At 29.9% G+C, this 12,435-nt stretch overlaps 1 protein-coding gene across 3 annotated transcripts; it reads right to left on the minus strand.

Annotated features, from left to right (window-relative positions):
- Positions 1-2,524: 2,524 nt before the first annotated feature.
- LOC119681527 lies at positions 2,525-7,844 on the minus strand. 3 transcript variants are annotated; one of them, XM_038094750.1, is made up of 9 exons: positions 7,746-7,844; positions 6,782-6,868; positions 6,322-6,726; positions 4,226-5,605; positions 4,086-4,157; positions 3,989-4,000; positions 3,889-3,921; positions 3,316-3,827; positions 2,525-3,254 (listed from the first exon to the last, which is right to left on the minus strand). In XM_038094750.1, exons 2-8 carry the CDS (start codon positions 6,809-6,811, stop codon positions 3,327-3,329), a joined length of 2,433 nt encoding a protein of 810 aa, XP_037950678.1. In that variant the 5' UTR covers positions 6,812-6,868; positions 7,746-7,844; the 3' UTR covers positions 2,525-3,254; positions 3,316-3,326. The 3 variants fall into 3 exon arrangements, with proteins under 3 accessions (XP_037950678.1, XP_037950676.1, XP_037950677.1); XM_038094748.1 differs by having other exon boundaries at positions 3,989-4,027; XM_038094749.1 differs by having other exon boundaries at positions 3,989-4,027; positions 6,782-6,863; positions 7,746-7,843.
- Positions 7,845-12,435: the final 4,591 nt, after the last annotated feature.

Below are 12,435 nucleotides of genomic sequence, written 5' to 3' on the forward strand. Positions count from 1 at the left end.
GGTTTCTGTTTCTGATGTAAACAAACGTTGAAAAATTGCATTGCATTTATTATGTGCAAAAAACTTGATGATCGGATTAAATGATCTGTTGTGCTTTTATGTCATAACTAATCACTTTTTCTGCGTTCTGTCGTTCACATTTTCTATGTTCGCTACGTCTACGACAATTAATGCACCTTTACCGAGTAAAAATTAAAAAGAAAAGTTCAACATTGATTTCACTTTTTATCGATTATCTAATTGGCGAACTACATCTGATTACCTCTTAAATGTTGAAGTTGTCAAGAACAAAAGGAAGAATCTTCTAACAATCTTATTAAAACAAAGCTAATCCCTCACATTCCCTGAAGAACAATAATACAAAATTATAAGAGAAGTCTGGAATACCCACGATCAATACTAAAACATAATACTACGATTCTTTGTACTGAACACAAAAGGTACTCATTTTATTTCAAAGTCTAAGTCCCATAATATCTTTAAGGCGAAATTAACAAAATAAAATGCATCTCATAACTCGATTAAACCGATCAATTGCCAAAATGACATAACATCAGCTGCAGTACAAATGTTGGAGAAAAATAAAGATGCAAATCCCCAACAGAAACACAACAAAAACAAACCAGCAAATCCAATTCAAATAGAAGCAAAGTTTCGTGCATACAAAAAAGTCCAACAACAACGTATCAAACATGCGAGAAACTGGGTCAGCATGCCGTTCGATACCGAGCGATTCGATGCCATATGAATTTTATTTTTTGTTTTTTTTTGCGTGTTGGTAAAATGTTTGTTATTTTTGTTTTTGTATCATAGAAAGTGAAAACGTGTATGACGAAGATGTTGTGTGTTGCTACGCTTTGTTGTTGTTGTTTCTCAGTTGACGACGCGCTTCGAATCACATAACAATACATAATTCAGTCAAATATTTTGAAGAATGAAAACAACAACAACAATGACTGCCCACTTTAATATAATACACAATTTTATTCAAAAGCAATAACACTAAAACCTTAGGGAAAAAATTAGTTGAACAAAAAATTGAATATCTGTTGTGGTTTTTTTTTGTCTTGTGTGGCGTTTTGTGTTTTCCTTCCCCTTCTCTTTTTATTAATCCATTGGTATGTATATGTTGCACTCGGCACAGACTTAAGAACATGACTATTTGTTGGGATCTTTTTCTCTGCTTTAATGCTGGTAATTGGCTACTGATAAAAAAGTACTCACGTGCATTATTTGTGGAACTTCAAGCATTTAGCGGTGGGTGCCGTCAAGAGGAGGCACTTCCAATAATAAACTTTACGTTTGCGGTGAGTTTATTTTTTTAAGTGTAGCATAGGTTAGTTATTTGAGCTCATTTTTTGAATTTTAATATTGTTTACTTTTTGTTAGTGTTTTTGTTGTTTTGTTTGACGTTTCGGTGTTAACTTACTATACTTGTTAGCAACTTATTAAACTGGTGGTTTATTGGTATTATTATTGCTGCTTCCAAAAAACTGATGGAAAGTTATTTACGAGCTGTCAAATTCGAAGTTTTTTTAATTAACTTTAATAAATTTGGAATAATAGTATGAATAATTTACGCTCAATCACTTCTCTCTTATCACAATACTTTGCTAACATATGTACAAATATATAAGTAAGTAGCTTTTCAAGCACATTAGTAAAAAGCTTTAAGCATTTACAATTCAAATCATCCTTTTATACATGGTATGTAATTTACAAATACCATATTAAGTTCATCATCACATTTGTACCACATTAATATATGAATCAGTTGACTTTTAAAGTATACTGATTCCCAATAAGTACCAAAGATCTTCAGTGTAACGCTCGGCTTACAATCCACTCTATTTTTTATGCAATTGCTTGTATTAAATTCATTCGCTCACACACTCATAATACTCGTTTTCAAACTCAAGCATTCACTTATTCTAATCTCATCCCTTTGGTTGTTAATCACAAAGACAAACATGAAATAGGAAGAGTAACTAGAGTGGTAGACAGCACCATACCAATAGAAAAGGAAATATTAAACTAGTAACTATAGGTTAGGCATTAACGAAGACCTAAATAAGATTTATCTACGTCATCTGGTAAAACTGTTTCAACGCAAAGCGGATTCCTATTCTTCATTAAAAATGTTAACTATATATGGGGTTATATACACATTTATATATTAAATAAACGTACATATATTAAAACATTAAAATGTATTTGCGTCAGCGTTTTAGGAATTCTGCGCTTTATATATATTTGTAATGAGGTGCAATTCTTGAGCAAATCAATCTTTGTGGACTATTATGAGAACGCTGTTCTCCGTCAAATTCTTCGTCAGTGAATCCCTTATAGTTCTCTTCTGTTTTATCTACTTCTTCCATTTTTTTTTGTTTTGTAATTTATATTAAATAAAAAACTTAAATAGGGCTTACTCATAATTTTTATTTTCTATTCCAAGATTACATCACATTTAAGAAATATTAACATTCTATAAACGTAATTATAATTATAAAATATAAATTCCGGAGTAAGTTTATAAAATAATGTAATCTAATTAGAAAATATAACTTTCAAGGTAGATGAACTATGTTACCAAAATTTTCAATTTTATTATCTTTATCACTGTAATCAGTTTTTGAAAAAAAAACATCCTTTCAATGCAACACTAGCATCGATTAATTTGTAATACTTAAGGCTTTTAGCAAATAAACGATTTATCAACATTCCAATATATAAAATGAGAGTGCTTTTTTGTTTTATAACATTTATCGCCTAAGTCTTTAGTAAGTCGATGGTAATCAGTGAACCATCAACATCAAGAGACTGAGGTTTGTTGTCATTCATTGAAATACTCTATTAAATGTTCAACCCCTAATATTGCAAGGGACAAAATGTGTTGAAGAAAAAGGATCAAAATCCTGAAAACTGTGATTAATAGATTTGCATTGATCAATATCAATATCTGATCAGAGTAGACTATCAAAAAGCACATGCTACAAAAGTATCTGGAATTGTAAGATAACTTTTTAATTTCCCGATAAAACGGTACTCTCTTCTCCTACAGAAGGTTTTATAAATTATTTAGAAGTACAGTTTCGTAATCGATTTCAATTTGTTGGCAGTGTGAGTTATGAGAATAACTTGGATTTACTAAAAACATATTAGGTAAGCCTTGTATTTGCCTTTATTAGCTTTATATTTCTTCATCTCGCTCTAGCTTGGCATTATTTGTTTAGTTCAGATCCTGCGAGATGAAGCTACAAAAGAAAAATAGACTTAAAGAGTGTATAGTTCTGTAATAAGAGAATTGTTACTTACGTTTGAATTCTTTATTTTTGTTTGTGTCTATTTTTATAGTGGCGACTCATTTCCACTTTGTATCGGAAGCGCAACTCGCAACTACAACACTTAAAAGGCTTTTTTTCGTTATGCACATCCCTTGCATGCTGCTTAAGTGTTTGAACATTGGAAAATGTTAAGGAGCACTTCGAACAAATGTTTGGGAAACATATAGTTGACCCATTTTTAAGAAACTCAAGCTTTTTGTAAATGCGAGCTCTTTTTAAAACTCCCAACTTTTTCCCCTTGCTTAGTTGCCTATGACAAAATCGCAATCTTCTAATGAGTCTTTTCACCGCATCTAAACTAGCCTCAGGATCTCTAGCTTCGTCTTTATACATTTCTAATAATTTGTTATAGGCAGTCACTTTTTCTTGATGGTTGTTATACAGCTCATGATCTTGTTTCCACAAACATTCACACTTACGATATAATTGTATGAAACTCTTCAGAAAACTTTCTGAAAATTCATTAAGATCGTCATCCCAATACTATAATTCAGAAATATGTGTATACAAAAGTATTTAGGATACATAGCATTTTAAAAATTACCTTGGATTTACCAGTTGTTTTAGTTCCCTTTTTCTTTAAAAAAATATTAGAAAATGTGAACATATATAAAGATTTAAGAAGAGTTTACATATCTACTTACCGTGTTAAATGTCTTGAAGGATTTTTGTGGAATTGTTTTCTAGAATTTAAAAGACCATAATACATTATATTTTAGACTCTTATATATTTAAAGTTACCTTTGTAACCGTGGTTTTTAAGATCAAAGGAGTTTCCCGCTTGGACTTTACGTCCGAATTGGAATCTGAAACCTAAATATACAATTTATAAGTTACGAATAATATTAGAAACAAAAGGCATTGACAAATGCTAAACATACGTAAGATAAGGAATCTTCTGTATTGTAGAAGCTTTTAGGCTGTCTCCAATCCATGTTTTGTACTACTGGGCCATTCGTGGTAGTTTTGAAACGTATATCAGGTTCAGAATTTCTTAAGTCTTTGGCGTTCATTAGAACTTTCACTTCACTATTTACCACGGCTACAGAGTTCTGAGTCTCATTAACAGTTTCATCCTCAATTAAGTTCGGCAATAATGAAATTGCGTCCTGTTTACATATTGATTCTTGTTCCACATGAACATCACTTGATTTCACTTCATTGCTTATCGGTATAGTAATTGATTTTGTTTCGGAAAGACATTTACAAAAACTAGTGCTACATTCAGGAATATAATATAATATTCCTTCCGTTTCAAAACATTTTACGTCTCTCTTCGCAACATTAGATTTAAAACTATATTGACATGTGGATTTTTTGCATTGTGCTTCTCTTAGTACTTTTTTTGCTAAAAGTGTGGAACTGTGAGAATTCATTTCAGTTTTTCTTAATTGAAATTCTGCACTGCCTTCAGGAGATACACTTAAATTCAAACTACTTTTAGAAGAAGGAACGTCGTCTTTTAGAGGTACTTGTGTAAGCAAATTATTTAGATTGCTATCCTCAGTAGACAAATCGGTTGTATTATATTCTACTGCCTGGAATAAACCAATCGAAGAAGATGACAAATTTAGCTGCGAAGCATCATCAAGTAATTTCGTATTGGACTGCATTTTCAAGTCCCTATTGATTTTTTTGGTCTGCCTTGTTTTGGTGGACTTCGCATGCATTAATCGCTGCTTTCTATTCCTTAAGGGTACTCGAGATTTCTTTCTTCTTTTCGATTTCTGTATGCAAGCGTTTTCATATATATTGCTGCTTGATAAATTATTAAGGATAATTTGATTTAATTCAGAACAGGCTGAGGATGTACTTGCTTCCTCTCCATTTTGTAAAAACATTTCTTTTCCTACTAAGATAGCTGCTTCATTTTCGTCTGAGACAGATAAAAATCCTTCACTAATGACTGCCGTAAGTCTGTTTGGGAAAATATTGTTTTGAACGTTTGTACAATGTGCTCTACTACGTAAATTATATGGTATTCTAATCAATGAGCTTTGCTGTCCCACTTCTTTTGACTTTTTCAGAATCCTGGAAGCGACGCGAGGAGCTTTATATTTTGTTACATTTGTGTTTCGGCGTTTTTGACTTAAACGTGAGTACGTCTTCCTCTTTTTTTGCCATTGTGAAGTGTGATTCTGATTGGTTTTTTTTCGTTTTTTGTTTTGATGATGTAAATGCTTTTCAGTCATATGGGCCCATAATTCGGGGTAGTTAGAGCAGCTGCAATAGCAAAATTGACATTCCAGCACAACGTTTTTCTGTAATAAAACCACAGTTGTAAATAGAATGCAGAGAAAGATATCTAGTGACAACTGTACGAACAATGTTACACCATAAAAAATTAAGAAAACAATACAAATCTGTTAAAAAACTAACATGTATTTCTTTGGGAAAAGTTATAGAACAATTAAAAATCTGTACTTTTGAAAAAGCAGATATAAAGACTAAAATAATATATAGAAATTTAAAATCACCTAAAGACTTATTCAAATCATAACTTAGTTATATATCAGCGAAAAAACTAATGCAATATGAAGACATGACGAATAGTACCGGAATCAACTTTCGGGAACAACTTGTCAACGGTCACTAATAAATATCGTTCAATATACCTACCAAAGCTGCACTGTTTTTCAATCAGGGCTTTAAGGGCTGGATCAAACTTCTAGTCATTCTAAAAGCACACCAAAAAGAATAGCGAGCATAGAAACATATAATCTTTATATGTTAAGAAGATGATCTATTTAATGACACTAAACAAATTTGTGCAAGTTGTTGTGCTAATACTATTCTAGAACGGTAACCACGTTATCTCTATAATCTGAAACAGCGGCTTTATTGATTAAATTTATAATACAGAAATTATTTACCTGAAAAGAGTGTTGATTAGTAGTACATTAATGTCGAAATCATGGGTATTTTATGCTCTATTTATAGGCATGAAGTGATAATGGAAAAAAACTATATAACTTACCAAATTTTTTCGGTAATTATTTGTAATAAAGGACAACTCAGCAAGAAGCTTATTACAGTTGAGAACTTTTTCGACAATATCGTCTTCGCATGTCGATTTGCCCTCTTCTCCAATATTTTTGATTACTTGCTTTATATCAGTCTTAGTAATATTATCATTGACCGATTCATTCGTTTTTTTTAACAGAATAAATTTCACAAGTTCGAGTACTTGCTCTCTAACTGATTGAAATGTAGCAAGGGTATTATGTTCTTTTCTTTTTTTCAGCAACAGGAGGTAAGCATTGATCTTACTTTGTTTATTAAACTTTTGGCGAGCAAACCTATGCCATAGACATGGACATGCCTGCAATAGTTTTATAAAACTCAAAAGTTCTGCTTGTTCATACGTCAAGGACTCGTCCATCTATTTAAATGTAGTTTAAATATCTTAATATTAGTACTCTAAATAACAAGTTTACCATTCCTGAACGTTCTGGTGACAGCTCCATTGCTTCAGAATTATCATGCTTTTTGAAAATTGGACTGTAAACTTACGCTTATCTACACTTTATATAAAATAAAAAAAATTTATTGAAAAAATTAGATATTTTTGAATCTTAATATTTTTGAGACAAACTCGAAGTTCAAAAATAAGAAATGAAATATAATAAACTTCAAATTTTTATGTAAGAAATTTTAGTTTTTCAAGGATTACTTTGATTTGCTTTAAAAATATGAAAATTAATTTATATATAATATATTACTGACTATTTCTCCACCTTTTTTTCACGAGGAGAATTGTGTAGAATAGAGTGGTTGAAGTGACTTGATTTGTAGAAAATATGATCGAAATGATCCAAAACAAATATAACTTTCTAATCGTTGAAGAAGTTTGATTATTTAATTTATACATAATATATCACTGGCTATTTCTCCATGATCCAAAACAAATATAACTTTCTAATCGTTGAAGAAGTTTGATTATTTAATTTATACATAATATATTACTGACTATTTCTCCACCTTTTTTCACGAGGAGAATAGTGTAGAATAGTGTATGATCGAAATGATCCAAAACAAATATAACTTTCTAATCGTTGAAGAAGTTTGATTATTTAATTTATACATAATATATCACTGGCTATTTCTCCACCTTTTTTTACGAGGAGAATAGTTTAGAATAGTGTGGTTGAAGTGGCTTGATTTGTAGAAAATATGATCGAAATGATCTAAAACAAATATAACTTCCTAATCGTTGAAGAAGTTTGATTATTTAATTTATATATAATATATCACTGACTATTTCTCCACCTTTTTTCACGAGGAGATTAGTGTAGAATAGTGTGGATTGATTTGTAAGAAATATAATGATCGAAAACAAATATAACTTCCTCATCGTTGAAGTGGTTTGATTACTTAACATCAGAAACGCATATTACTTACCAGCTTAGTTTAAATAAGTGCTCTTGTATAAAATATTTCAACTTTGGAATTCAAAATTCAGCTCAAAACTAATATAAAATGAGATTATTTTAGCAAAAATAAAATTTAATAACCACTTTTGAAACGTTCGAAAAGTTAAAGAAAAAAATATATATTAAATTCATTTTTCTAGTTAAAATATTAAGCAGCTTGCTTTTCTTTACATAAAATAAACTTTCAAATATTATTTTTTTAAATATCATGTAATGTCAAATATCAACTTTGGCTTGAAAATTTTAGTTACACAAAATACGAAACAGAAAAACAAAATTTGTTCAGGCTAAGGGCTAATTGTACAATTCACACTTAAGTATCGATTGGACACTAGTATTTAAAATCGAACTCTTATGGATTACTCAAGAGTATATTATTGTTGTTGTGGTTTGAATTAGTGCTATTGCGTACTTTTACTCTTTTGTGGCTGGGGGAGCTTACCTATGCCCCACACTAAGCTTTAACTATATTGGAATTATTATCCTTTATTTATCTTTTAACTGAAGGCGGATCGTAGATCAGCATAAGGTTTGTTAGAGCAGGGTTGGACAACGCACCGACTTTCGTGAATAATTTGTGTACATTATTACACTGGACTTAAATCTCGTTTTTTTTGTAAGACATGAGTTATACTTCCAAATGTGAAATCATCTCTTTCTTAACAAGTCGGAAGTTTTTTATTCAGTTTTGATGTATTTTCGATTTTTTTTAAGAATTTATCAATCAATTGTTTAGGTGCGCTAACTCTGAGTTTCAAATTTGGCAGGGCACGAGTTTGATTCCTGGTACTTGCAGTCTCAAAAAATTATTTATGAATTATTAAATACAAGAATTAGCTGACAGCTGTATGGTCAGCCAAAAGTTCAATTAATTAAAAAAATACAAAAAAGAATTTTTGTTGTTGTAGTTTCATTACTTTCCAATTTATATATTTTAATGAGAACGTTTTAAATAGAGGTCTTAACTACTTCAGTAAATGACGTCAACAATTTTTTCTTCCTTTTTTTATCTTTAACATTATTTAAAAAAAATTTAAATACAAATATCTGCGTTTAAGTAAAATACAAACATCTAAGACATTTTTTAATACATTATAAAAAATTTGAATTTTTTAAAAAAATAATATACATATTATAATTTCCTAAAATGCTTACCAAAAAGCTATTGTAAGTCGGACCACTCTTTCGGTAGGCCTAAAAGTTTAAAATTCGTTACAAGAAATCGAAATATGTACAAAATTTTAATTAATCGAACTGGTGTGTGAAAGGAAAAGTTTTTAATTTTTTATTAAAAATTCCGTACAAGCAACCAAAAGACACCCTAGGCAGCCAAAACTCCGCACCATAATCCATCAAATCCAACACCGAAACGTGGAAAAGAAATCGAAAGTGTAGGAAATACGGAATATTAATATAAAATTTAATTAATTATTTAATTTAAATATTAACCTAAAACAAATGGTAAGTATTATTTATTATTTTTAATTTCCAAAAATAAGCAATAAATACAAAAATGGTTAACAATAACTTAAAAATTAATTAATCACGATTTTTATATGAAAGATTTATCAAAGACACCAACAACAACATTAAAATAACAATAAAAAAATTGGAACAATACATTGAAGACAAAATGGAATTGTACAAATTGAAGCATGGAGCGCATATAAGGAAAGGTGACCGGTACTTGGTAGCTTTGATATGGCTTTTTTGTCTTTTCATGTTATTTTCCTAATTTTTATTGCTTCTGTTGACAATTTAAAGACAATCAATTCGGCTCATTTTTTCTAGGCAGACACCTGTAAAAAAGTTTTAAACGATCGTATTTAGGCTGTTGGATAGAGACATATACATATACATACATACTATATATGTAAGATGTATTCTTACATGAATATATTTCTATAACAAATGTTAGTTTTAATTAATATTTACTCTTCAACACAATGGAACAAATTATATTATTATTATTATTAAATAATAGGCTATAAGTGCATCTCGACCTAATAGAATTATTGTGCGCCTAAAGGCCTAACTAAAACAATTCTAGACTATTTATAAATCTCGTAATTGCAGTGGGCTTAATTTTACCTATTTGATTTGGGACTAAGATTCCGCTTTCAAGGTAGTCGAGTCTACGTCTTATCGCCGCTAGACAGTTGCATAGGATATATTCTTATATTTCCTTTTCCTCATGACAGAGTCGACAGGAATCACTATCTGCCGCAGTATACTATAGTATACTGCTTCACTGTGCAGGACTGTCACTCTTGCCTGTAATCAGGAATTATGCATTTAAGGAAATAATTATGCATTAAAATAAATTTATAGTAAAAAAAATAATTGTAATATACACTGCTATTTAACGTTTATTAAAATTTGTTTTATTCAACACTGGTGTAGACGTCCTCAATGTAGTATTTTGCAATCAAAAACCTTATTACAAGAGCCAAATGGAAGTACAAGTCACTACTTATGTTTACAGTAATTTAAGACTTCCCAGTTGTACTAATAACCTCAATATATTCCAAAGGAGGATTGCATTGTCATGCAAATTTATTGAATGACTCATACTCAAATAATTTACACTATTTTTGATACCCTTTTTGTAGTATGACAAATTAATATTTGTCTCTTATGGAACTGAGTCTATTCAGATGATTTTAAAGTGTTCGTAAATATCATATATTTCTCTTTTGATTGCGTTTTAAAAATTATTTGTTCTTAAAAAAAATTGACTCATTTTTTTGATTGAAATTTTATAAAAGGATTAAGGTAGACATTATTTGCAGGAACGCATTAACTTCCAATAGCAAAGTAATTATTTGACTCAGTCATGTTGGGAGAGTAAGACATAAGTTTCACTAAAATTTTTCTTTCATCAATTCATATGTCATAGTATTATACTATTATTAAAGTTTTTGTTTCTTTGAAGATATCATAAAATTTGTAAATTATGTGCTACCTAACCGCACTAAAAACATGAAACAAAAATGAGAAAGAACTTCTGTGAAGAAAGTCTGTAAAGCACTTTTAATGTTAGAAGTCATCACTTAAATTATAACATAAATAATGCGAAATGGAAAATATATATCTTAGTTATAAGTAGGAATGTTATTGAAGTTTACACAATAAATATATCAGTTTGTCTGATAACATCTAAAATATTTTTCACAAACATTACAATAACAAAGATTATTGAACAACATGAACTACATTTTCATTATAGAATATCATTATACTCGTAGACAGCAGCGATTTAAGAAAGAGCTCTGTCAAATGGACTTCATCATATACTTTGATATCTTTCCATATGTGGTAATTATAACCCATGCACACCCATATATCACACTGGCCTTCCAATGGCACTTGTCCTATCACTAATTAGTCTTAACACCTATCAGTCTTCGGTGATATTATTAACACTTTTAATGATGCCCTGAGGGCGGCCCATGTTAAAACCATTCCAAATTAATAATAAAAAAGCGGACGCATAAAACATTTTTATGATAATTATTAATTTATATTGAAAATAATATGACAAATAAATAACGGTTAAATATGATTAAACAAAATAAGATAAAAATCTTAAAAAGACATAAAAGTGCAAAAAACAATAAAAAAGAAATAATATAGCGATGATGTAAGTTTTTGACAGTTTGATTTAAATACAAAAAACTGGACAAAAAATGACACAGACAAAAACAAGAAAATAGCGTGGAATCTATTCTCCTCAAAAAAAAAAGATAAAAAATATTTTTCACTAAAATCTGTTATTCGAAGAAAGATTTATTTTTCGGGCTTTCATCGGGTTTTGTGCTGATCCCATTAGACGCGGCATCGAAATTTCGGAGTTGGCAACACAGCAGCGAACTTGTGTTCCAAATATTAAGAAAATGAAGAAGAAACCTAAAAGCTGCTAAAGAAAAGAAAAAACTTGATGAATACAAAAATAAATAAAAATAAAAAATAAATCAAGACTCACAAAAATAACACAAAATTTACATTTTTTTCATTCCAATTTTTCTTTATTGGATTTTGGATTTTCGTTTGATTATGCGGCCTTGAAAGTGAAAAGATGTCACACTTTCGTTTTTTTATTGCCACCTCGAAGTGGATACACTTTTGTTTTCTTCTTTCTCCCTTTTCGCTTTTTAGACGTTTTAATTTTGTTTCTTTTTTTTATTGAATTTTACATACGTGCTACGCATGCGCGATATTTTTGACTGAGACCAGAATTTGATCGAAAAGTTCGAAAAGCTCCAAGCGAAGGGAGAGGAGAACTTGGCTGACAGTTAAAGTATTTTCATAAAATGATTCAACACCTAAGTAACTTCGAAGTGAAAAATCGAACAAGTTAGGTTTTTTCTCTACTACTTAGTCAGTGACTAAGACAGCCTTCGATTATTGGGGCCAATTAACTGGAAATAGGCATAATTTAAGTGAAGCTGATCGATCGTGAGATACGTCACGTAATATAGTGAATATTGATTTAACATATTTTATCTGAAAATATTTTAATATATTTAATTAAATGCAGAATATACGGAATATAATATAAGAAGGGATGGACATTCTTATCAATGTATCAGTCTTCCAAATAATTTGAAAAGTCGTTGTGTGTGTATTGAGGTATTTTCATTAAATTTTTGATTTCT

The sequence above is a fragment of the Teleopsis dalmanni genome, chromosome 2, assembly GCF_002237135.1.
Source record: "Teleopsis dalmanni isolate 2A chromosome 2, ASM223713v2, whole genome shotgun sequence".
Lineage (NCBI taxonomy): Eukaryota > Metazoa > Arthropoda > Insecta > Diptera > Diopsidae > Teleopsis > Teleopsis dalmanni.

Bases quoted from the DNA above. Each gene is read 5' to 3' on its own strand.
- LOC119681527 (XM_038094748.1), bottom strand. From the start codon at position 6,811: ATGGAGCTGTCACCAGAACGTTCAGGAATG. The intron at 6,727-6,781 runs GTAAACTTGTTA...ACATTTAAATAG, and splicing joins CACCAGAACGTTCAGGAATG to ATGGACGAGTCCTTGACGTA. The intron at 4,158-4,225 runs GTATGTTTAGCA...TTGTATATTTAG, and splicing joins CAGAAGATTCCTTATCTTAC to GTTTCAGATTCCAATTCGGA.